At 39.2% G+C, this 27,066-nt stretch overlaps 1 protein-coding gene across 1 annotated transcript; it reads left to right on the top strand.

The window, feature by feature from the left end:
* The first annotated feature begins 1,025 nt into the window (after window positions 1-1,025).
* On the top strand, window positions 1,026-7,497 carry sost (sclerostin). The gene is made up of 2 exons (XM_066665112.1): window positions 1,026-1,368; window positions 4,611-7,497. Exons 1-2 carry the CDS (start codon window positions 1,116-1,118, stop codon window positions 5,024-5,026), a joined length of 669 nt encoding a protein of 222 aa, XP_066521209.1. The 5' UTR covers window positions 1,026-1,115; the 3' UTR covers window positions 5,027-7,497.
* The last annotated feature ends 19,569 nt before the right edge of the window (window positions 7,498-27,066 follow it).

The raw sequence follows: 27,066 nt of genomic DNA, 5'->3' as shown, positions 1-27,066 counted from the left end.
CCAAAGCAAAACCCTTTACAAATATAGCTCTTAAATGAGGGAAACGCGGTTCTGTTATGTTTTCAGTGGATCTCTAGTGAACCAGAGTGGCTCTCCTATGATTTCACTCACAGAACACTTAGTGGTCATTTTAATAGAAAGTATACGTCACAGAATTTTGTGGTTAAAAATTGTCCATTCAAATCTTACAGCTACAATGACCTTTTTTTATATATATATATGTTTTACTGTTCTTTTCAATAGATGGGAAGTGGGTCCCCACAAATGGCTGAATACTCGCAACACATGCACACATGCATTCCTGTATTTCTATCTTCATGGGGATCGTGAATGACTTCAGCTAATGAATTTCATTGTGTTTGCTTGCTTCATTTGTGGTTTTGTGCTTTAAAAATGTTCAGTGTGAAGGTAACTTTCAGTGTCACTGTAGTGGGACTTTCAAACGTCTTAATTTTAATTCAGGAACATTACTCTATGGTATTTTAATTTTAATTGTTTATTATTATATTTAATTGACTTAATACATTTCATTATCCAGATTTCTTTTACATTTAAAACAGTTATATTATAAAAACATACTTATATTTAAATTTTCTCCTGGTGAAAAGTCTGTAATGTGCCTTCAAGGAGCACAACTGGACTTTAAGACCACTACTATAACTTTAAAGGGACATTTACACTCTCTGTAACTTAAGCAGGCAAGCCAAAAAAGTACCTATACAGGTCTTTATTCTGACAGTGTACAGAGAATACACTTGTGCACTGGCCAAACCCACAGTTACTGATAATTAGCAGAACAGGTCAGGTGTGCAAACTTTGTAGGATAAGTTTGTGGTCCCCACAAAGAGCTGAAAACATGTACAGAGGCATGCGCACAAACACAGCCACACTAAGCACCCTTTCCCTCCTCCCCATCATTGTGAATGAGCCGGCGACTCCTCCCTGTGAGCGCACGCTGGATCTGCTTAAGGTGGAGGTATTTAAGGCGCGCGGCTGCTGCTGATGAAAGAGACTGCAGCTCTGAGCGGAGAGAGCGAGTAGATTGAGAGAGAAAGTGAGAGTGAGAGAGAGAGAGAGAGAGAGAGAGGAGAGACGGCGCGAGAGATCCAGGAGAAATGCATGTGTCAGTGTGTGTGGCTCTGCTGCAGTTGTGGCCGTTGTTACTGCTGCTGCTGCAGGTGTGTGTGAGCGGAGCGGAGGCATGGGGTGCACTCAAAAACGATGCCACGGAGCTCATCACAGAGTTCACAGAGGAACACACACCTCACACACCGCCACAGCAGGACAGGCATCCACCTGGAAACAGCACCATCAACCAGGCCAAGAACGGAGGCCGGAGACAATCCGCCAACACCGGACCCCAATATGGCAAGTACAGCGATAGAGTGTAGAGTACAGTACAGGACTCTAATAACTGTGTTCAGGGGTGTTTAGGCTACTCAAACTAAGCGGATGTTCAATTACTTATTTAGTAAATCAGTGAGATGGTTTCTCTTAACTAGGACTTCCAAAAATAAACAAAAAAATGACAACCTTAATTAAGTCATCACCATCATGATGATGACTTATTTATGGGATCATCAATTTTTAATACAACTGGGAACTGGTGCAAATGTGCTTGTGATCTTTTTAAGATCACACTGATTCACTGTCGTTTAAATAACTGATGAATTGCCCCATTGAGCTGTCTCCTGCTTTGGTTTAATGCTAATGCACTTGCTCCACAGTTTGGTTCACAATTTGAGAGGATTAGTCTGTTATCCTCCACTCAGGCATTTTATCCACAACTTTAAATGCTTTTAATCACCATCTTGGACCTGATTGTCTGTGCATTGTGTGGTTGAGCCTTAAAAGTGCCAAAAAGGGTCTTTGGAGAATTTACGCTAGAAAATATTTGATTTTTTTTTTTTTAATCCCGAAAACACTGTGCATCCATATGGTGTTTTCATTTTACATTTTAAGTTTCTGAAAACAGCTGATATATAATGCAGTTTTATTTCTTTAATAAATGTGCAAAGCCCACACCCAGTGATGAGTGAACACACAACATTACTCTGACTACATCATAACATCCTATTCTAGTCAAACTGTCAGATTAAAGAATGCTGAACTGTGTATTTAAGAACAATGCGATTACAGTCAGTCCTGGTATTTGGACTAAATTTTCTAAAATACAGAATAATCTGTTTGCATTATTTGTTTTAAATTTTCAAACCTCGGAAAAACTAGGTGTTCTGGTGCATATCTGTAATGTGAAAAATAATTGTGATGCTACATTCTTACTATATCAGTGATATGGAAAAATACTACACCAGTTAAAGATGTTACCTAATGTTGTTAATCAAACTGAAGAACCTTTGAACTATGTTCATTTAAACAGAGCGTTCCAAGGCCATAAGGTGGTCTGTTTGTGTGGTTTGGGTTAAGACCCTTTAGTTTCTGTAGCACGAAGTACTAAGTGCTCATAAAGCCTGAGTCAGGAATAGGTTCTCTGTAGGACGTTCATCCTTTCAAATGAAAGAAAGTGTTCTGTGTTAACATTAACTGAAATAACAATTATTTTAATATTTTCCATTAGTTTAAACTAAAATTGGACCTATAAATGGAAATGATAATAGTTTAATGTGTTTTGCTGTTGTACATCTGTTTTTCCGTGTATGCCAAAGTTCCCCAAGCCTAGACACATTTACTGCGTTTGGTAAAATAATTTTATTTGATAGAGTTTAGTCTAGTTGCAGGATATGAAAGTGCAAGAGAAATCTTAGCTTGTGTGTTGCAAGCAGGTGATGCACTGATAACTCCGTGTTTTCCTGCCATTTCCGCACTTTTATACAATTAGTCAAGGTCTACATAACTATCTAATTGCATCAGCATGTTTCCAAGCTGAATAGCATGCCTGAGTCTATGGGGAAATTTCTTCAGGGTATTTTTAAAATTGTTATTTAAATGCAACACCGCTTTAGTGAATGACTCCCACCTGTGGTTACTAAAAGCTGCTGCAGTAAATTCAACCTTGAGCTGTTAGCTGAGCTTTCACCTGAATTATGGCTGTCAGTATTGTCAGCAGACTTCTGTTCATTTAATGCTTCAATCAGGGACTTCCAGTAGCTGGGGCATTTGCATTAAAGGGGAGGTTCACCTAATTTTTTTGCGTATTTCACTCATGGAGTTTTTCCACAGTGGTTAAAGTTGCAGTAAAGCACTATTTCATTTGAGCAGAAACTATTAGTGATAATACAACCAGAAAAAACAAATAACCATTTTATTTACATCCCAAAATGACAATTGAATCTGCATGCGTCTATTTGGTTTTATACACAATGTTTATAGTATTCAGAAAGTCTTTTTTTTGTGTACTAATCCACCTTGAATGTAATAAACTACATTTGCGCAAACGCATATTTTAAACTCCTCCAAAAAATATTTTGTGCATGCGGCAACAAATTTGTGGCCTTATTCTTGTAGTAACTTTTCATGATGTGTATTTCTGATACTTAAACTCTGGTTCCTATCACCACCACCGACGTTATTTGTACGTAAATGTATCATAAAGTTAAAACTTTAACTCTAAAAAAAAAAAAAAATAAAAAAATCAACAAGACCATTTCTCGAGTCATAAATTGGTATGAATCATCACATCTATATAAGCTAATTCGTAAAGCACTGTCACACACCCTCTGTCCCCAGGAGGGGGGTGTGTGCAGTCTCTGGTGGACAGTTTGGGGTCATGCTGGATGTGCTGACCCCTTTCTGGCTGGCCTCCAGTTCCTTCCCACTCTCACAGCAAGGGGAGTGATATGGCTGGGCCTTCATAAAACAGATCAGGTTTTTAGAGAGGCAGGGAAGGAAAACCTGAACTCATCACACACACATAAATCCTTTGTTGTTGTGTGTGAGGGGAGCTGCAGAAGGAAACGGATCCTTCCAAAGTGTCACTGCTTTAGCTGACACCTGCACTTGCCTTGTGCTGGAATTCAGCAAAGAACCAAGGAACAATAAGTAACAGCCTGTGAGTAACAGCTAGGCCTTGAACTGACATGGCAATCTGATATGGCAAGCAGTGGGGAAAAATAATTATATCTATATTTTGTTTTTGCACTTATCATTGAAGTGCCAACATTGACAGTATTTACACTGTCTGAATATTGGTATGACACTGTCCAGACTCTTTCAGACACATGGACTTGGACCAATGTTTTAGTATGACCTCATATGTAATGGTGAGGAGTTGAATCAACAATCTTCAAAACTGCAGCCTTATTACTCAGTTATTACTTACTGACTACACTAAGCCACTGTGACTCAAAATGCACAAAGAATTGAGTTACCTGATATTGCTGATGTGCTTATTTGCCAGTCCACCCAGAGTAGCACCTAAATCAGCATTAAAACGTCATGTGTTCATAAATGTCTGAATAAAATGCAGATATTCCAGCACAGCAACACACTGTCAAGTTTTGCTCTTCCAAAATGCAAGAAATACATAATTAATACCAACCTTCAAAATACAGATCACATCTACATCTATCCAGTTCTGAAACACTATATAGGTATAACTCTGCTGGGCCCTGATCTCATTTTCTCTCTCTCCTTTTCTTTGGTGTGTTCAGGAGCGTCCGAGTTGAGCTGTCGTGAGCTGCGCTCCACCCGCTACATCACAGATGGCTCCTGCCGCAGTGCTAAGCCAGTGAAGGAGCTGGTGTGTTCAGGCCAGTGTCTGCCTGCTCATCTCATGGCCAACTCTATCCTGCGAAGCAAGTGGTGGCGCAGTAACGCATCCGATTATCGATGTGTTCCTGCCCACGCCCGCACCCAGCGCGTCCAGCTGCATTGCCCCAACGGCCAGAGTCGGACCTACAAGATCCGGGTGGTCACCTCCTGCAAGTGCAAGCGCTACACTCGCCACCACAACCAGTCCGACGTGAAAGAACCTTCCCAAAAACAGCGACGTAACAAGAAGCACACACGTGTCCAACAGTCACGAGGCCGGAGCAGAGAGCCCACTATCAGCAGTAACTCCTACTGAGCTTAGGCAAAGACTGTCTTCTTACTTCTACACAAACTCACACACACATTATCACACACTGCCCAAATGCCAGGCCGCAAAGAGACTCATCAAAAAGGATTGTGTTTTATAGAGTGAAGTGCTGAATGCCATTCTTAGCTACCCTCAGGCTATCGTCCAGTCCAGTCAAGTGCTTCAAGATGCTTCAACGTTTGCATGAGCCACTGAGCCGCGATAATTCCAAATAACAGAGAGCTGTGTGGTTACCGAATTCCAGAGGACTTTGTTGGACTTTTGCTTGAAAGGAGGTACGCTGTTATGGGAGATTAGAGTAGAGAACCCCATGGTTGATGGTGTTCCTGTGGAGGGCCTCTCTGACCAAGTCTGAAATCACTTCATGTTCCTGTAGTTCATTAAAATGGTGGATGAACCTCAGCAACAAATGTTTATCACTATAAAGCACAACTGAATCCACCAGCACGGGCTGTGCTGAGAACTCCTGGCCGAGGTGTTTGTACGCATGGCTGAAATGAAGTCATCACTTTTGGGGCATGGTGTAGCAACTTATGATCCAGCTGCCCAGGGCGACTGGACCCAGGAGATTTCAGGCTGATGACACGATACTGAGATCCAGCATGATTAACCCTGGAGCTCCTCTGACAGGCTGGGAATATCAAGCCAGCCACCAGAATTCCCACAGCTTTTACCTTTTCAGAAGAGCTGTTATAGGAGCTGTCAGCTGGAGCCAAGCCCTCTGTCAGTGACGGAGACTGGGAAACAGTTATGTCCATGATCTGAGTCCCTAAAGGTCAAAAGCATAGAAATGGTATTCCCAGTGACTTGTCCAAATTACTAAAAAGTCCCATTCCTGTGTTTCGGATCTGAGCCGTAAATAGCCATTTCCTGTAGACATGGACAGTTCCTGTTTGTTTAAATAGCTGAAAAGGGCTTACATGTGTGTAGGAATCTGCAGCAGTTGGACTTGTTCATACATTGGGGTAGAATTAACCCCTCTTTCTTTGGAAACCATTTGGAGGTTCATGGTCATTTGCAATAAGCAGGTAGTATAAATGATAAGCTGAAGACCTATTTAAGCTGAATTAGTTTACACTAGAGGAGGAACTTGCCTGGCTGCTTTATAAAGAAAAGGTATGTGTGTTATTTCTCCAAATTACCCCAGACAGCTTGGACTGGAATGTCATAGTCCAGTCCTTAAATACAGAGTTTAAAGGAACACTATGTAATATTTTTACCTTATAATTACAGCTTCAAAATCAGTTTGATGCTTCGCTGACCTGTAATGGGGGGAATATAGCCTCTGTCATTGCTACCCCGTGCTCACCACTGCAGAAACTGCACTATGTAACTCTTGGGCAGTAGATAGGAAACCACTTCCCTCCCTACCCCTCCACATTTATTACCAAATAACATGAAGTAATTAGGCAAATTTAATTTCCAATTTCCCACCCAACAGGAGAAGAAATCCCACTTCCTTACTATAAGTGCTTTCAATTTCAGTATCCTTTTCCTGCTGATTAGGTCATTGCCAAAAAAGTTTAGATGCTCATAGTCTAGTTTTAAACTTAGGATAAAGGAACATTTCCAATCCCATCTCTAGTTTAGGGACTGCCTTCTATTTGGCAAGCGCTAGAATGAAAAATAGGATGATAACGCACCATCCAGTTTATAATACAACATGTAAATGTTATATAAAGTTCATGTAAAACTGTCAGCTGTACCCATTGTTGTATTACTGTTGTACATTGTATATTTAAACAGAGAAAATGTCTGGCATGAGACACTTAAGATTGAATTCACCTCTAGCTGAGGAATGATGGTTTTGAAATCTCTTTCAAAATGTGAAACGTGAAAAACGGCATGTGTGTAGTCACCAAAGCCATTTGAAAAAGAACCAAACATCCTGATGTGAGGAGGAGGGGGTTCACATCCCCTGCTTAAGCTACGAGACAAGACAAAAAGTGAAATACTGGATTGAACTCTAAATGCGAGTGCATGTTGATATTACGCAGGATGTACAGTAGGAGAACTCTGGAACCCAGACGTTTTTGTCTGTAATAAAGAATATTCCACTCGCTTCCGCACATTGTTCGTCTCCACTGTTTTCTCCCCATGGCGTCCACCATCTGTTTTCTAAACAGTGCTGACTGGGTTTGCTTTTCAATTGTGTGTTCCAAATAGAAACTGGAAGGGATTTTCTATGTATCATTTAAGCAGAACTACATGTATAGCCTGACTGTACATACTGTACCTTCATGGTGTCATGAAGCAAAAGTCCTCTCAATGACTGATGACTCACCCCAAGAGAGACCCCTACAGAGAACAAACTGCGTATATATTTATTTTCTAATGTCTACATTTAAATTATTTATGCAAACTTTTTTTGTAGAAAATAGCCATTATTGTACTATGAATGAATTAATAGTGCATTTCCTAATAACAAAAGAGAACATGAATAAAGTTAAAGCAAAGTACATGAGAAAGACATTTGTGTTTGTTCACTTTCTTTTCTGAGAGCTCTGACAGGTTCTTTCTCCTCTGGCTGATCCTGCGCACTAAACCCATCTCTCAGCAAGGCTTCAGTAAACAATGTGCTGAGATTTGGGAAGGGGACATTTTGTTGTGCTTAGGAATGTCTAGCAAAGCAGCTATAAAAGGCGAAAGAAAAAGAATGGGCCCAAAGGTCACACATGAATAGTTCAGTCACAACAGCAGCACATTTATATAATCTTGTGCCTATAGGCATGAGAGTTATAGTGTCCTGACTCTATAAACTCTACAACACCATTCTAATCTCTGTCTCTCTCTCTCTCTCTCTCTCTCTCTCTCTCTCTCTCACACACACACACACACACACTCTCTCTCTCTCTCTCTCTCTCTCTCTCTCTCTCTCTCTGATAGTAACATGACTCAAGACATGAGATCAAAAATATAGAAATCACACTACCAAAATCTAAAACTCAATAAAAACATGAGTCTGTGATTTGTTAGTTCTCTTGAAGCTTTATTTAACTTACCAAGGACAAGGATGTACAATGTATTCACTGACCAACTGATCAACAAACTTTGAATTTGATGCCTATTACTCTCTCCAAAAAACATCACCTTCCACCAAAAATTCCACTTGCAAAACATCATAACAGTTTGCTGGACAGCAGGCAGGCCAACCAAGCCCACACTCTCATTGCCTACAAAGCCATGTTGCACATGTAGAATGAGACATGGCATTGTGTTGATGAAATAACCATGTATTACAGCAACCTATTATAGGTTACACCTATAACCTATAGGTGTAACCTATATTACGCAAGTATTAAAATAAAATAAATAAATAAGCTCAAAGTATCTTCAAAACTACTAACTACTGGGCAACATAAGAGAAAACCAAGGTCAGGTTACCTTGAACTTTTTAAGTCAGCCTTCAACATAGCTGTTTAATCGACTCAACTCACTTGAGTTAAAAGTTCGTCCAATTCACATTTTTACCTTTTACATCTGGATAATATAGTTTACATAGCTCAAGCTGAATGTGCTGGCCTTTGCTTGAGAACGGCACAATATATTATTTAATCCTTTAGGGAAAATGTCCATAACATTAATGAAAGCAATGTGGAGTATGTGTAAAATTGTCATACTTTACAGCCCTTTGTGTGCTCTCAAATGCATCAAAATACAATACACAGAAAACTTATTTTGACATTGTCTCCTGCCATAGACTACTACAGAAGCATGTACTAGAGATTTGTGGGTTTAGTAGGGCATAGTTATTGGCTAGGGGTAATTTAGTATCCCAATAGTTGAACCTCAGACTCTGGGCCTACAATTCAGCTATTAGTTCAGCAAAGCGTGTGGCTTTACACGTGCCCTGAGTGTTAGAGTGTAAAGAAGGCCATTACTGTCAGGCTTTTCTTACTCGTCTTATTCTTGATGGTGCCTGTGTTTGTCATGTCTGTTACATGCTCGAGTGCAGTGTGTAAGTTGCTCACAGAAGAACTCCCAACGCGAGGCTAACCAACTCCAGCCTAAGCAGTGCGCAAAGCTCAATGAGGTGTTTATGCTGTAAATCATACAAATTAACATTTTCCAAACTTTCATGTAATGTATGTCAGGCCTTCTCAGAAAAATAGGGCTAATCAAATGCAGAAGAGGAAGAAAACATGAGGGAAAAAAAAAGAATGACCTTCTAGACTAAACGGCTTTCGTTTCTCGTGCCAATGTTTAACAATAGTTATCTAATCTCCCGGGATGATCTATTACAGCCATTTTCAATATCATAATCAAGCCATATCCATAGTCACTTGACATTCTTTCACTCAAACCTAGCTGGCAGGCATAGACCTTTCCCAAGTAATACAAGAACAAGTGCTGGAGAATTACGCAATGAGCAGTACCTTAAGAAATTGATGTTGACAAAGCATCTGCCCAGAGTTATGGCGTCCATACACAGTTCACTTGTCTGTGACCTGGCACTGTGCTCCACAGCCACAGGGAACGTGAGGGTGTATGAGAGGGCGACTGGCTCCCGAGAGTGTTTTACATTTCAGTGGCTACTTCATGGTGTCTAACGCTCAGCAGCTCTCAACAAACCTCTGAAGACTCAATGTTATTAGACGTCATAAGTCAGAGATTATGGGGAAGTAATGAAGTAATGCAAAAAATAACAAGGCTTTTTTAGGGGACAGTCCCATTGATCATTCAATCTCTTAAAGCTGGAGTAGATGATTGTGAAGATCCAATCACCTTAAAACACACTAACGTGTGTTTGACATGATTAGTCTGAGAGCGTGAGCAAGTTGAGCGGGGCAAGGTACTCAAGATGTTGTGTTCAAGCACTCTCTCTACTTCATCTCTCATTCACATGTAAGAAATCACTTCACATCCCTGTACACAAAACTCATCAGAACATTACCTGTGTAATAGAAAAACAGCAACCTCCGCAGTTCTTTCTAGGCCTTTCAGGTTCCTCCACTGCTGGAACACTGATGTTTACTCTGATTTGCCCTCTGGATTTACCCAGTCTCTTTTTGTTGGAAGCCTTCTCTACCAGTCTTTTTCCTGTTTATCTGTTTAACAGTGCAAACATTGATACGTTTCTGTGTTATTCTATCAGCATTTGTGTTTGTCGGTGTATAGTCTCTGTGCAGATGAAAATGAATACACATACAATGTGGGTTGGGTCATGTACTAGCTAGGATACACAATCTGTCTGAAGCACCTTTGAGAGTCTCATTGGATTAGAGCATCTGCTAAATGCTGTAAATGTAAATGTCATATAGGTATTATAATTTCTTCAGGTGAAATGGCTGGATGGGATCCTGTGGCCTAAACCGAAAATGAATCTTTTTATTTGTGGCTTCTGAGTAGAGTAGGTACCAATCTTCCGTAACTTAGAGCATGTGTTCTGTGTTCAGAGGTAAAAATGTCAGAAATTTTGCACTGTATAAATCAATGAGATTATCTGGCTGCTATTTTCTAATAAATTAAAAGTTTTCATGTTAATCAATGCATGATTGGTGTCTTCACTGCAGAAGCTCATATACTGCTGTTTGTTATATTGTAAAATGTATTAATTAATTTTTACACAGCTCCATGGTCCTGGGGTTGTGGGTTAAATAGCTGCTCCAGGTCACTGTCTGTGAAGAGTTTGGTGTGTTCTCCCTGTGTCTGTGTGGGTTTCTTCCGGGTGCTCCTGTTCCAACACAGGTTGGTAAATGGACTGGCTGTGTGAAATTGCTTGTAGATGTGACTGTGTGGGTGTGTGCACACCATGGTGCCCTGTCCAGTGTGTGTTCCTGCTTTGCACTCAGTGATTCTCTGGTCTCTGGACCCACCACAACAATGAACAGGACAGAAAATTAATAAACAAATGAATGTAAAAATAAAAAAAGCTTGGAAAATGGGTAAAACGTTAAATAAACATATGGAAATGATTTATAAATACATTTGAAGTTGCAATCCAAGTCCTTGCTCATAAAATCAAATATATTGTGTTGTAAAGATAATAGCAGACTGCCATATTTACTCAAAAAATAGTGAGCTGGTATGTCTTTCAAGGTCTTTTTTTTTAACACTGAACACAAACTGGTGCTAGTAGTTGCCAAAAATACCCAGCTATGTATACATTTATATTGTGTGGACAGTCAGGTTGTTTTCTTGGAGCCTGCAATGAGTCAAAGTTCACAGAATGATGATAAAGAATGGGAAGAAAATGTGATGCAAATTTTGTTCACACATTTGAATTAGTTGCTCTTCACCTCATGTGATCTCATGTCCCTCAGTTTCCCAGGCTTGTTCAACAACACTTAAAAACAACTCTTCTAAAGCAGCTCTTTCATGTAAGTTTCACTTTTCGCTGCTCTGCCTGAGCCAGGCTCCACGTCAAGATGAAGATTCCTCTTCTGAAATACATGTTTAAGAGCTGCTGCCATCTGCTTTGATCCTGATAGTGCTGTGGTCAGACGTCTGCAACACGCACGCTGTTAGCATTTGATTGTGGTTAAGGGCTCGCAGATGATTAGGGCAGATCTAAGAGAAAAGCAAATTCAATTAAATAGATCAAGTGTTGCCTTTTGAAGATGATCAGGAGATGTACAGACCTAAGTGCTTGTGCTCTGTGTTTTATAAACAAAGAATCTTTTAATGACCGTCCCTTGGATTAAGAGAGGGTTACACATTTTTCCCCCACTTGATTTTTTACCCTGATTCTATTGGGAGGAGTTTATGCTCTTTGTAAGGTATACTGATCAACAACTCAACCACCAATAAAAAAATTTAATGTAAAACAGGACTGAACCATGGTGGATCTCTACAGCGTTCATGCCAGAATGCAACTGCTCCATAGTTTAAGATAGGGCTGCAAATATTGAATATTGAATATTGGAACCACGTATTCTGTCAGTTGTTTTTGTCTGCTTCACTTTTTTGCAGTTATGTAAAATGAAAGGCCTCTTAAAATGAGCAAGCAATTGGCTGTTATTCATGTAGTCATAAATTAATTTGTCCATCTGTTGCATTTATTATTACTACCGTATGTATGGGGTAGGTGTGTTGTTGAGACATAACCTATCAGTGTGTTTGTGTGTTTACCGGTTGCTTTCAGTTCAGGTGCTACAGCATTGATAAAGTACTATTATGGTAGGCCAGGTGTGTTTTACTATGTATACACTACATTGTCCGCCTTAATCACTTTAGATATTCTCTGCCTTTTATGCACACCAGTTTCTTCATTTTCTGTCATTGCCATAGAGAGCAGAATAAATTGCACCGCCTTAAATCTGTTAGTCAGTTATAACTGTCTGTATAAAACAATAATACCGGAGCTGTGCATTAGTCTACAAAGCAGAAGTGATACAATAGCAGAGACATTTAAAATAGGTAGACTTTGGTGACGTGAAATAAACAAAGCCTCGAGGCAAAAATGTTTTGTAATCGTATTATTCGAGTAACCCGAATAATCGTTTCAGCCCTAATCGTTTATGGTGTTTCTTAACCTTCTTTCGATCACAGAACCCTGTAAAAAATATGAAAAATCTGTAGTCACTCCAATCTAAAATATATTACAACATACTCTCTATATCCATCTGACACCTAAAACACAAACACACGTGCCAGCAGTTATAATAAGGTGTAATTTTCTAACAATTCTTTCTTAAACATACATTTGTGGCAAAAGCAGCTTGAGAATAAAATGCGTTTTTGCTGTGTCCACCCACAACACGAACCAACCATCCCACTCCGCTAAAATATTCTGAATTTTTGTAATAATATTCTGACTTTTCCTACACAGGGGCATGGCCACCATTTGACCAGGGCCCAACAAAACAGGTCTGAGGCCTACCCAGTCAGCAACTGCTAATTCATGTGCACGGACATGTTCTCCTTTTGTGTTCCATATGCCCTCCTTTGAGTCGGACTAGGAGCAGGGTTGTGAGGTGTGTGTGTGGGGGGAGGGGGGGGGGGGGTGACGACAGGACACTAGAGCAGCTTTGTTTTTGCAAAGCAGAACTTTTACCTGCACCAATAGTTGTGTGTACTCATAAAAACTGCTCACTGTGGTAACTTTAAGAAAACGTACTCAGTACCATATTCTATATTAATTGTAGTTTTTCAAGATGTTTTAAAATTTTATCTCTAGGACTTAAAAATTATGTTCTTTCATTTTATACAGTTCTATATTGAAAGCTTACACATATCTCTCTTTCTGAAGAAAAAATGTAATGCATCTTTAAAGAACTGAATTTTTAAAAACCTAAATATACTAAATATACCTATAAAACTATTCGTTTAATAGTGAAATTATTCAGGCCCAAATGCAGTTTTACTTCTGGACATGCCACTTTTCTGACTTTCATTTTAAAAGCCACTGTGGCTGACATTCCATGATCAAATTAAAAACGATATTTATAAAACTTATATCAGCTATGTCGAAATATTTTTGATCACACATTAAAAATTCAGGGTCTTGCCCAAGGAAAGGTGATAAGCTCAGTTGCACACTTAGAATCTGTTATTTCTTTAGAAGTTATGTATCCAAGGCTTTATTAATAATAAACATAAAGCATTTGTTCAAATTGGCTTGGGTCAAACAAGCCTTCAGGGTTTCCATCAAGATAACTTACCCAATAATGTAAGAACAGAGCTTGTGTTTTTGGACGTGGCGCATTCTTTACTCAAAACACATGCCTCTGGAAAGTTTATCAGGGTTTATTGTATGAGCATGAGATGCTCTTGGAGCCCAGCTGATGCACCTAAATATAAGATTCAAGGCACTCCAGGACTAGGGCAAAAAAAGAGAGATCTCATTTCCGTGAGCACACATGTGGCCTATGACGGATGCATTCAGAGACGGATGTTTGCGCTGCTCTGGCCACTCCCTTATCAGGTCATATGCACTAATAGCTTATAACAAATCTAAAGCAGAGCAGCGCTTGGCGCAGACATGGGGACCAGGGTGAGCACAAGTTGAACTAATTTGGAGTCCTCAGTGGTGGACGGTGCTGCAGGGATAGTGTTACACAGAACAGAGAGAAAGAAATGGGATGCAGAGGATGAAGAAACTCCAGTCATTACTGTCTATCTAGAACAGGGGTGGCCAAGATTTTGTCAAAAGGAAACCAGAATGAACCTCAAATGTCTGTCACTCTCTGCCACAATATCATTCGTAAAATTGATATGCATGTCTTTAAGGAAAAAAGTGATTGCCAGTGGCTGAAAGTGGTTGCTAGGCACTTGCTATGGTTGCTAAGTTGTTCATTACTGGTGGTTAGGTGGTTGATATAATGTCATAGGCAGTTGCTACGGTATGCTAGGTGGTCACTAAGGTGTAGCTAGGCAGTTGCTATGGTATCCCAGATGGTTGTTAAGGTGTAATTTTTAACATGTGATTAAATAATTGCTAGACAGATGCTACAGTTCAATAGAGGTTGAATGGTGGATAGAGAGAAGACCAAATTGGGGGTATTAGCTTTACAGGAGGGGAAAATACCTTATTGACTTTTAAAGCAAGTGAATGTAAAAAAAAATTCATTCCAAGTAATTTTGGAGTGAAATGTTCTCCAGAGTGAGATGGAATGAGATGTTGTGCCGCTTTGTGTTCCAGAACTAATCATCCAATAACAGAATGCTCTTGCACCACAATGCAATTAAATCCTCACAGCAGTGTCCCAACATCTAGTGTAAGGTTGGTCTGTGTGAGAAGAGGGTGTTACTGTAACAAAGAGGGGACAAACTATTATGTTTCATTTCAGATGTAATGCCGGATGAAGCAACTGGACATATATTATATGAGGCATACATGTTTGCTATGACTCTCTAAGAAAACACTTTGATTTCCATTCTGAGGCTAAATGCTGTTCTGCCATTTGCAGGCTTAAAAAAGTTCCTACAATTTAGCTAACTCCATGGCAGGCCACATTTAGTGCAAAATAGAAATGGCAGAACAAGTAAAATTCTCAAAACATTTAGACAGTCATAATTCACTTGGATCATTGTATCTTCTGAATCCTGGTAATAACTTGCTGTTCTATTGATTGTGAAAATACATTACCAGGCTTATCAGTGTGTTCATGTAGTAATATTTAAGACCACATCATAGGACATAACCTGGAACTATTTCTGACTGCAACAATGACCTGAAGAGAAGATTCTTACAATAAAATAATCAAACAACAACAACAACAGGATTTAGGATAATAGCTACCATCAATTATTTATATTTAGTCACAGCACATAGAATAAACTCCATCCAATTCTATAATTTTTCTAACAGCTATGTTAATCGACATGATTCAGAATTTCTTTGTTGATGCGTTGTTAAATCCATTTGTAGAATAGCACTCTAATCAAATTATTTACAAGATATCATCAATACAATATATCAGTACATCCAACCAGGGTGTGAATTATACTATGACAATTGTGTTTGTGTGTGTGTGTGTTACACCAGCTAATGTGTCACATACCACACCACAACCTTTGTAGATAGGTGATGGAATGCCTTTATATAGAAGCTTGGGTATTGTTAGTCTCTAAAGTAAACTCTTTTAGTGAATCACGTGAATCAAGAGAAACAAGTGTGTTTTTTTTTTTTTTTAGAAAAAGCATTTTAACCAATGTGCCTCAGCCATGTACTTCACACATCAATGTATTGATTCACTGCAGTAATATTTGTGTTTAGAACTACTCACAGCAGCAACTAATACCTCACTGCTACCGCCACCAGATTATGACGTTTTCAGATTCTTGTTCAATTTTTCCCTTCCATCTTAAAATGGTGCATGTATTACACTGAGCTTGTAGTAGATGTAACGGTGATGATTTTTATACATGTCTGCTTATGTTATGCAGAAAATACAAACAGGCCACATAAAAAAATAAACATGGCTTCTTATTTGAATGTTGTGTTCGACCTTAAAAGCAGACGAAGTTACATTTAAAGTGCCTAAAAACATATCTTCAGTCTGAAACTGAAGTCACCTCTGCTGCATTTAAGGTGGAATGGTAAAATAGAAGGAAATAAAGCCTTCTCTGGCTTGTGCAGTGGTACCTCACATATGTGAGGCAGACAGAGGAGAGGTGTAGGGGTGTTTGAAGTTGTATATCAAGATTCTTCCAGGCATGGATATTTTAAATGTATTGTATATTTAACATTATAGGTAAGAAGGTTATATAAATGTTTCTACCAACCAAACTATTGCTTTTACATTAATTAGGGTAAAAACCTCCTACAACCTCGGTACAGCTTCGTATCAGAACATTTCAGAGATCCTAGCTGGCGGGTCGGAAATGAGTGACACCTCTGTAAACCCATTGCCTACATTTAGAAAGGCTGTGTAACTGTAACCGTGACCCTGAACTGGATAAGCGGTTACAGATAATGAATCAATGTGTAACTGTAGAATTCTGTAGAAACATTTTGGTTGATTTCATTTAATTTTTAACTACAAACAATGCAAAAAAACAACACATTCTAGCCAGAATAACAATTCATTACAATTCATTTTAAATGTAATTTAATCCAATTTTCTACCACATTATTGTTCATTGTAGCTCTAGTATATAAACATGGATGACCAATTATTTAATAAAAAAAATGAACTCTCCCTTGAAGCATTCACCCAGGGGTTACACTGAAATTTGAATAAAGTCCTCTCTTCCTTTTGTGAATGAGGCATAGGGAAGGTCAGTAACTGGTCACAGAGTGGTCAGAATTTAATAGGGTCTAGTCTCGAAGCTGGAGTTTTCTCTGGCATTAGTTTAACCTCAGTGTGCACAAATCATCCTTCAAATGACAGATGCTGGGCTCCAGAGAGACAAAAGGCCACACCTTGGCAGGGTGCTCACCAATGGTCCATTCATGGTGGCCCTGTAGGAAACACCAGGGGAGCGGATGGACGGTAGCATAACGGGTCAGCAGCACCCAACGAGCCAAAACAGCCAGAGCCAAGTGGAGGCACAGGCCCAAGGCCAGCCATGTGTTGGGAAGGAAATCCAGGGGAGGTGGGGGTGGAGAGTGGAAGTGGACAGTCAATAAAAATTTCGGAACAACAATAACCGCAAACAAGGTCTCTTTTGGGAGAGCTCTGGAGAAGCATGTTTTATTGGCTTGACTGTTTCCATTTAGAAGCAGTATGATAAAAAAAGGAAGGAAAAAATATTAATGCATGGCCCGCTTGCACAAATAAATAGGCCCTGGTGGAGGCACAGGGGGGTTCCATGTGATGTGTTTGTGTGGGAAGCGAGGTGACTTTTGTAACAGGGCCTTGCCAGCAGGGTGTTGAGTCTTGGCCCTGGACCGCAAGTTTGTTTGTTTAAAAGATTACCATTCGTCCAAGTCAAACAGACACCTTGAACATTTTACCCTGCCCTGCCAATAAACACTTGCCAAATGGTGTGAGAGCATGTGCGGAACATTCCCCAATCCGAGAGGGAGGACAGGGGCCAGGTAAAGGCCACCACATGCATGTATGATATCATCATGCACACAGTAACATATGATATCAGAGACAGACTGTCGGGAACATGCTACACAGGGGGATGGCGAAAAAGATGCTGATGCAGAGATATCTAAGCTGATTTAATTGTCATTTGGCTATGTGCTATACTTTTTAAAGGTTTGTTTAAATTTGATTATGATTCTCCAGTCCTAGCATCAAGTTAAAGCTTTAATTCTATATATATATATATATATATGGATCATAAATGAAAAAAATAGTGTTTGTTTTCTTGCACAGTGGAACCATTATATACTGCTGGCCAATTTCCTCCCTAGTGCTGCCTCCAAGATGTGTTCCCATTTTGCGCCCAGTGATTCCAAAATACTAAACATATATCTAAACAGTTAATTGACCAATTCATAGTTTTTTTAATGTTCTAAACAACTTATCACCATTGTGGTAGGCAAACTGCCCTGACAGTCTGTCGCTACCAGATTTGCGCCACTGCCCGATTTGGATTGCGCATGCATGCGCAGGACAGCATGCTTGTGTACACTCTACTAATAGCTCTGATATTTTACAAATTTCTTTTTTGAGCATTATGGTAAAGAGACACAACCCATTTTGGTTGAACGTCATGTCTGTCATCATTATTCGTCATTTTTTGACGAATACAACAGAAGACAACCTCAACACGGATATAAATAAACACATTTTGCAGGTACTCCAGTTGTTTGAAACTTGTGTTTATGTGTGTTATGTTTCCACACCAAAGCAAAGCTGAGACCGAAACCCTGTAGGTCAGTCATAAAGTTACAGTTTCTGTAACTGTATCTGTATCTGTGTACATTATATGTTGAATATAATATTTAATCTGCTAAAATATTGAGGGGGCGGCACTGTGGCCCAGCAGGAGGTGTTACAGTCACACAGCTCCAGGGACCTGGAGGTTGAGGGTTCAAGTCTGTGAGGAGTGTGGTGTGTTCTCCTTGTGTCCATGTGGGTGCTACTGTTTCCTCCCACAGTCCAAAAACACACGCTGGTAGGTGGATTGGTGACTCAAAAGTGTGTGTGTGTGTGGGTGTGTGTGTTCGTGTGTCGTCCTGTGAAGGACTGGCGCCCCCTCCAGGGTGTGTTCCTCCCTTGCACCCAATGATTCCAGGTTGGCTCCAGACCCACCGCGACCCTGAACTGGATAAGCGATTACAAATAATGAATGAATAAAATATTGACGTTTCTCTGTTGAATTAGTGTCTAATTATTGTCCGGATTCAGTATTTTTAATTTTATTTCCTGTAATGTGCACTATGTAGGATGCTATGTGGGACGCAGCTCCTCTGCTGACCGACACAGTTAAACGTGTCTTTGTTTAAGGACAGTCTTTGTTTAAAGTCTTTGTTTAAAGACAGGACATGGATAAATATATTTTGACTCCATATTTACACTTCTTTAAAATTAACATTTAATGAGGAACAAAAGTGATGAAAGGAACAATAAAACAATGTAAATATCATTTTTTTATTTGAGTTGTGTGTTTTAGTAATAAGTAGGTACTTAATATTGCAGCTACTATACAGCGACGACACCGGCAACCGGCAAATGCTTAAAGCTTGGCCAGAATCCACAGTCAGAAATGTCTGATGATGAATGAAAATGATACAGAATACAGAATAATCCACAGAATCTGCCACAACTGTTAAAAAAGTGCATTTATTTACAAAACTGTCACTGTAGTGGCACACACAAAGGTACATATTCTGTACCTTAAATTAGGAAAAATGTGTTGGTTCATATGCCCAATTTCATCTCCAGGATGTATATTATGTTCTTTCATTTTACAGAGTTCTATAAGAAAATCTTACAAATGTTCACCTCTCTTCTGTGAACAGAATGTAATGTACTATTAGGAAAAAAAACTGGACTTTAACAGCTTTGCTGTATGTCGAAAGTTATATTTACATTGTTTGTATCATTAGTGACAATAATGCACCTCTACCCTATGTTTTTTCTGAGAATGGACAATGAAATATGTCACATGCATTGAATTCATCCATGGCAATGAACACAAACTCACACACACATACACCAGTGTACAAGGGGCAGTGAGCACACACACACAAAGGTGGCATCCCCAGAGCCCAGGGGTTGGGTGCCTTGCTCAAGGATGTGGATAGCGTTAGGAGGACAGCACTGTTCCCTCACTCCCACCGCTCTCAATCTTACTGCTAGTTGCAGAGATCAAACCGGCAACCTTCCAGTCCTTAAATGCAACATCCTTGACCCAAAGCAATGAACTGTAACGTTAGGATCACAGACATGCGAGTTAAAACTGCTCTACTGGGGGCTACTACAAGTTCAAATCCCTCCACGCAAGGCTCTTAAAGGCACTAAAAGTGACATTATCTTTGAGAATTTCTGCACGACATTTGATGGAAAGTTTTCTTCACATATACATTGTTGGAAACTTGCTTCAAATTGTCTGAATGGAAACTCCACTGCTGAGAGTTAAGGAAGGAATGCCTCAGCTTTGCTCTGCTTGTCCCTGCCATATGAGTGGGGAAAGGGTGGCTATAAATGAGTCACGGCTGAAAAATGCTTGTCTCTCTCAGTGTCACTCATTCCGTCCTATCAGCAGTGGTGTCATGTCCAGATGGTAGCTCACGGAGGGCTGTTTTTACTTACAGAATTATAGCCAGAGTCTTCTCAGCTGTACATCACAATCAGGCTGTGGTCAGTGACTGAGCTCCAGTTTTCATATCAGAAAAGAGGACAAATCATAGTTTAATGCTGCTCTAATGTAAAACACCAGGCACATTAGTCCCTCCCTGTGAGACATTTTGAAACAGGAGTTCTCAATTTTGTCATGGCATTTTGGGGCCTTTCAAAAACAAACAAAAAGTATCATAGCAACAGCCATTTTTCTCCAAAACATTACTTATATATTTTTTACATTTTAATAAGACATGATTGGCAGGCGACAGGCCAGAGCTGTGTTGATTTGCAATTGAAACTGCTGTTGACAAGAATCTGAAGTTGGAGATGGCTATAGAATTTGATGACCCACTCCCACCTCTCATCACCCAGATGGGCACCACAGCTGATTTTGATCATGACACAGTGTTCTGGATTATGCACATGTATGACGACACGCTTCTCTGTCCTGGGCTTTAATAAGTCTCTGCAGCATTACCTCACTGCTCAGCCCATGAGCCGCCTGCTCTAACACTGCTTCTCCTGGGTCTCAGCAAAGTGCCAGTCCACTGGCCTCTATCACCAGCTGGACTTGGAGCAATACTAACTGACCATCGACCAATCACGTGTTCCTAAATAGAGCATTTACGTTCACTTAGCTTTGTTATATTATTGCTATCTAGATGAATCTATGCTGTGATAATCAGATATATCCTATAACACATCAGTGGTAGTCAGTTTTTACTTTATTATTCTTTAGGGATAAAAATCATATGAACAATTACATTCCTTAAGAAAACAATTAATGTTCATTTTTTCCCCCAGCACTATTATAATAGTCATATTGCTGCATGTGGTTTTGAATTTTATGACAAAAATCTAACTGTAATTAACATTTAAAGTAATAAATAACATATCAAGGTGTATTGTTCTTACACTGCAGTCTTGCTTCTGCACTCACTGCCCATTCCCTCAGCTCCACTGACCATACAGAAGCATTTTATTACTCATTTGCCCCCTTTCAACCTGCTCTTCAATAGTCAAGACCTCCACAAGACCACCGCGGAGGTGGATCACTCTCAGCAGTGGTGCTGGTATGAGTGGGTCAGACACATCAGCGCTGCTGGAATTTTTGACTGAGAATGGTCCACCAATCAAAAATATCCAGCCAACAGCGTCCTGTGGCCACCGATCAACTACAAGGTGGACCAATGAGGTAGGTGTGTCTAACACAGTGGACGGTGAGTGGACACAGTGTTTAAAAACTCACTTCATTCACTTGTACTAGCACAACACACACTAACACACCAACACTATATCAGTGTCACTAAGAATGATTCACCTCCCAAATCATACCTGCCCTGTGGCAGTCCTGATCAGTGAAGAGCTGGTTGAAATGAGGCCAATAAAGTATTCAGAGCAACAGACTGACTACAGTCATTGTAGAACTACAAAGTGATCATGTGTGGTCAGTGGAGAGAATGAAAAGTGAGTGTAGACCAAGGCGGTTGGCATTATGTTCCGGCTGATCTGTGAAAATAACAGTAAACCTATACATGTTTTCTTCTTTCCTTTTGATTTATAATTAGATTACAGTCAATTCTAACATTCACATTGTGATGCAGTGCAGTGGACTTTTAGAATACAATGTCCTGCATAGCTCTTAGCCAATCACAATCATCTGTGAGCATTAACTGTACGTGATGGTGTGTATGTGGCTCCCACATGAGAGACCTGGGTTCAATTCCTGGTCTGGGCAACCAGTCTATGCTGCACCAATGAGAGTCCTTGGGTAGGACTCCTAACACTGTGTTGGCCTACCTGTAATACTAGTAATTTTGTAAGTCTGCCAAAATATTGTAAATGTAAATGAAAAAGATTCCTCAAACAGCCCTGTTTACAGGCCTGGGATAAACAAGCTGGAATTATTAGGCTAAGCAATGGTGGACATTCTGTCACATTCTGTCTGAAAACTAAGTACTTTTGTGAGGCACTCTGGATAAGACCATCTGCTAAATGCTGTAAATGGAAATGGAAATGCTGCTACTGAGAACTGAAAACTGATTTTAGACAAAATCCACACCACTTTGTAATTAGCCTGTTTTCTCAAATGTAATTTGAGGAAAGACATTATTGTGAATAGAGAAATGACATTGGCAGTACAGTTTGTAGAGAGAAATCCCAGCCTATCTTTCAATGCTCCACACTACATCACCACTGTCAAAACATTTCATTACCTATCTCCACATATCTGTGCCGTAGGGCTGTTTATGAACGCCCTCATCTTGAGCCTCCACTTTCACTAAATCTAAATATTATTCAGTCACACAGTGCCCAGTTCAACTATGTGCCAGATGGAAGCTGTTTGATTTGGGGTTATGTTGGTTACCGTGATTAATCAGACAGTCTAGTGTGACCCTCTTTAAACAACAAAAAGCAATCAGTAGAAATGCGGGGGGAAATTGCTTCCTAGCCGTGCGGCTTGGTGCACGGCCCAAGAAAGAGTTAGAGATATCTCTGAAATCTCGGAAACCTAGAACTTGCGATCAGTTTGGCTTTCTAGGCTTATCAGATAAAAGGCACCCTCTGGGACTTTGCGTGTACGGTAACTCGTCTGCTCCAAATATTTAAAAGAAGACCATTAGGGGCTTAAAGCACACTAGAAGGAAAATACTCTGAGAGGTTTTATGTTGTTTTGTGGTATCATAGATAAACTAATCAATGTTTAGTATGCACAGAATATATAATACAAGCAGATTACTTTGTCTCATTGTTACAGGACTGCACTCGGCAGAGTGTCCTGCTCAGGAAACACATTTAATAAGCAGTTCTTACATACCCTGAACATGCCAAATAACAAGTGAGGGGATAAAATTAAAAGTAAATACTACTAAATAACTCTATACTGTACAGTGTAAGTCCAGTATTATTTGAAGTTATCATCCAATATCTATTTTTTTTACTTTATTAAATCATGTGTGCTATTGATTTAACCAATCCATACGATCAAGGAGAATATCTGGAAACAAACTTTGTACTTCACATTTGTTCACAACACATCTAAATTTAGATTGTATTTTTTGTAATTATTTACCATTATGTATAAGTACCATACTCCAATTCAATTATTTTAAATTAAATCAGTAATAATAATAATAATAATAATAATAATAATAATAATAATTATAATAATAATAATAATACAATAATAATATTCTTGGCTGCCTAATATTTGTGCACACACTGTAAACTTGAATAAATTAGCACAAGTAAAAAAGTAACACAAATAAAGGCCAAAAAAACCCCAAAACATGAGTTGCCTTAACATTAAGTTCACAAACTCAGTTACTGTCTACTACCTCGATTACTGTTTGATGCAACTAAAAAATGCATTTCTCTTACTTAATACAATTAAGTACTTATAAGTAATCAGCTGAAAGTAATGCAACTAAATATTCAATGTAGTCTAAGCTTATTGGGTAAGAGTTCTTAACCACAAATTAATTAATTCTTTCATAAATTCGTGGTGTGTAACTGCTTACCCGGTTGAGCACCTGGAGTTAATTGATTTGAAAATTAGTGTTTACAGTGCAGTGCTGTGTTTTGTCACTCATCAAAGCTGAAATTGACTATAAAAAATGTAATTAAATATAAGTGGGGTTCAAATGTAGTCTCAGTGCAGGTTCTACCATCATATGTGATAATACACTTTTAACACAGTAGTGCACATGAGCAACAGGTTTTTAATCAATAAGAAAGACCTACAGCAGTAAATGTCAGGAAAAAAACGCTAGCACCTAGTGCATATGTTTGTTGGATGGTGGCCAAAGGGTAGCCGTGTTTTTACTCTCAGGGCTTTTAATTTTTTATTTCATGCTTTTGGTAAAAAAAGGTTTAGGGTCTGACATGGGTCCTCCACCAGCTTTTGCTTTTAACTCTTTATTTAGAAGACATGGAGGAGTCTATGTATTCATTTCACATTTTCCCCCTTCATTTATTGAAGCCAAGTTGAGTTTTATTTTTTGAAGATGGAGAAAGAGGGCAAACAGCCCATTTTACACCCCCGTGGAGAAGCACCACAGCAGGCTAATTCTAGCAGCAGATGGCCCAGAGCCCATCTATCAGAGATAGAGAATATTCAGAGCTCCTGTAGTGAACAGAGGAGGAAAAAGAGAAACAGGATCCCCTTCCTATTCCCCAAATCATAGGCAGCTCCAAAAACAATTGATGTACTGGATGTTAACTCCATTGTTGTATGATATATTTGGAATTAAGTGTCATTTGTAATCCAGGCCAGTTGATTATGAATAGTGTGGCTTGCGTAGGTTCTTGGGGAGGTGTTTTATGAGTCTCTTCCGAGCACAGAGTGAATAAAATAGCAGAGCCCATAGATTCCTCAGAGAGAAATTAATTGAGCATTAAGACAAGAGCGGAAAAAGATCAGAAACACACTTTACATGCAACTTGTGCTGGGTCAACAAAAGCTCTTCCAATATACACAAAAGAGAGCCTTAACCGACCATGTGCAAACCTGCGCTCATATCTGCAAGAGAAATCTGGAATTTGCGGTTAATCATTAAAAGCCAGAAGTCTGAAAGGAAGAAAGAGAAACAGTGGAAACTGAACATGTTCTGTTATTAAATCCAGGAACATGTCTCTGTATTTGTGATTAAGGATTTACAGTTAATATTAACATCATTACATTACTTTGCATTATTGTGACACAAAAACTGAATGGAAAGCTCTCCAAACCTTCAAAGAGCTGTTTTAGAAATTCCATTTATTTGTGTGAAATTCTGCTATTGTCTTACAATAGAACTATAAAAGCATTCAATAATTTCATGATAGGCCATTGTTTAATGAACACCAGTAATGTCTTGGTTATATTAGAAATCCTTGTCCTTTTTGTTCTATTTCATTTCCTCCTTTTCAGCTTCAGTGTTGAGGAATCATCTCACTGTTGAAGGACGGAGAAAAACATTGGGTTACAATGCTCCCCTCAAATGTAGAAACCAGAGGTTATTTTCTGGCCTGGCTAAGCTCACCATCCTATGTTCCTCCTTCCCTATAACACCATTAAAGTGTAAGTTGTCCTGGATAAGCACACATGGCATACATCTTTTCAGAGCTGAAACAAAAGAGGATAATTTTCTCTTGAAGCTAAAAATAAAGGAATACTATCATCAGTGCGGAGTGTTGTGGGGTTGCAGTATCACCAGTGTCCGGTGTCACTGTGACTGAATTCATGCCAGAGCCAGGGATAAATGGATAGTGTCAGGACAGAGTCATGGTTAATCCACTGTTTACAGTAAATGTTGCAGGGTTCTGAGCTGTCCTACTGAGCTAGTGAACAGTTGAGAAAAGTAGCCAATGAGCCTAGTGTCGCACTGAACCCAGAAAACACACCAATTGAGCATTTTCCTGTCTTTTTCCTTTTTATTTATTTCTATTTATTCTATTTATTCCTATTTCCTTTTATTTATTTCTAAAACACATTAAACGACTGCATCCAGATACACTGTGTGATAACACTTTATTTGAGGCTCTGTGCCCTTTATTTTGAGTCCCCCCCACCCCAGCTGTAGGGGGAGCCCAATAGCAATAAAACTAAATCTTACCTAGTGTTCCTTTAACTGCTGTGTAACTGTTGGAGGCATATTTGGGGGTCTACCATTTTGCATGTTTTTAGGGCTCTCTTTGAACTCCTGCTTGTGAAAATCTTTTTTGCATTTGTCCTCTGCCATTTCTCTTTCTTATACATGTGAATTCTCTTATATTTGATCTCTTCAGAAACATCTATTGTAAACCGATTAATCTGGGTCTGTCAGGGTCAGCAGTGAAGTTACAACCCTAAAATTGACTCCTCTTACCTCTCTATAGTCAGGAACCAAAGAATACACAGAGACAGTTAATAGACCATCCGCATTCATCCTTCAAATCTCCAGATGATGTAGTTGATTAAAAGTACAGACTTGACCATATCTGTTTGTCCACTTACTTGACTCTGGCTACCACTCCTGACTGAGCATGTTTTAATGGTCATCATTCTGAACTGTCCAGTATGTCTTGGTTGCATTGGCAGCATTTCAGATAGGGCCAGCAAGACTGCTCCGTTCATTAGAAAAACATTTTTAGAAAGGAGAGGAAATAGATGGAGAGCCTTTCCTTTGCATGTAGCCTCAGGGGTACTTCTGTCCATCACTGAACACCTTTGAGAAATCTGTTTTAATACCACCAGATGCAGGGGAGGATTTGGTTGAGCCAGATTTTATCCAGCAGTTTTGTATAAAATATATTATACTTTCTCCACTGATAGAATGATGTAAGTTTATTTTCAAGGATTAAATTGCAAGTCAATTTGGACCAAAACCTATCAGTCTATTCATTGTGAAATTATCAAGGGCAACTGGAATTTTAAACCATGTGATGTACTGAAAAAAAAGGCAAATATCGATATACAGGGTTATTCTATTTTGTTTTATCACAAAAGATATGCAAAGGTTATTAATTTATTGCACAAAACAATTATAGTAATTTTTCTTGCCACAGATTTAGCTGCTTGTGATGACATCGTTATGTTCTCACTCACATCATAGTAAATCACAAACTAACCAACAAACTAACTGCTGGTTTCTTAATTCAAAATAAGAGCTTTACATAGTAATACGTAAGTGTCTACGTAAATTTTCTTAAAAATCAAACTGCACTAAAATAACAATTATACAGTAGATAATTCTGACTGAGTGATATTCCATGAGTGCTGATACAGGGTATTTGCTAGTACAGACCATGCCCATAAAAGCTGAAATGGGGAGGTGAACTCATGCGTTTTTGAAGGAAGGAGTTCAAGGTGACGTTATGAATGTGTATGAAAAAAAAAATTACAATTAGAGCACTGGGAGTTTTAACTCTACATGT

This window comes from Hoplias malabaricus, chromosome 3 (genome assembly GCF_029633855.1).
Source record: "Hoplias malabaricus isolate fHopMal1 chromosome 3, fHopMal1.hap1, whole genome shotgun sequence".
NCBI classification, from domain to species: Eukaryota; Metazoa; Chordata; class Actinopteri; order Characiformes; family Erythrinidae; genus Hoplias; species Hoplias malabaricus.
This window is presented reverse-complemented; position numbering and strand designations above follow the sequence as displayed.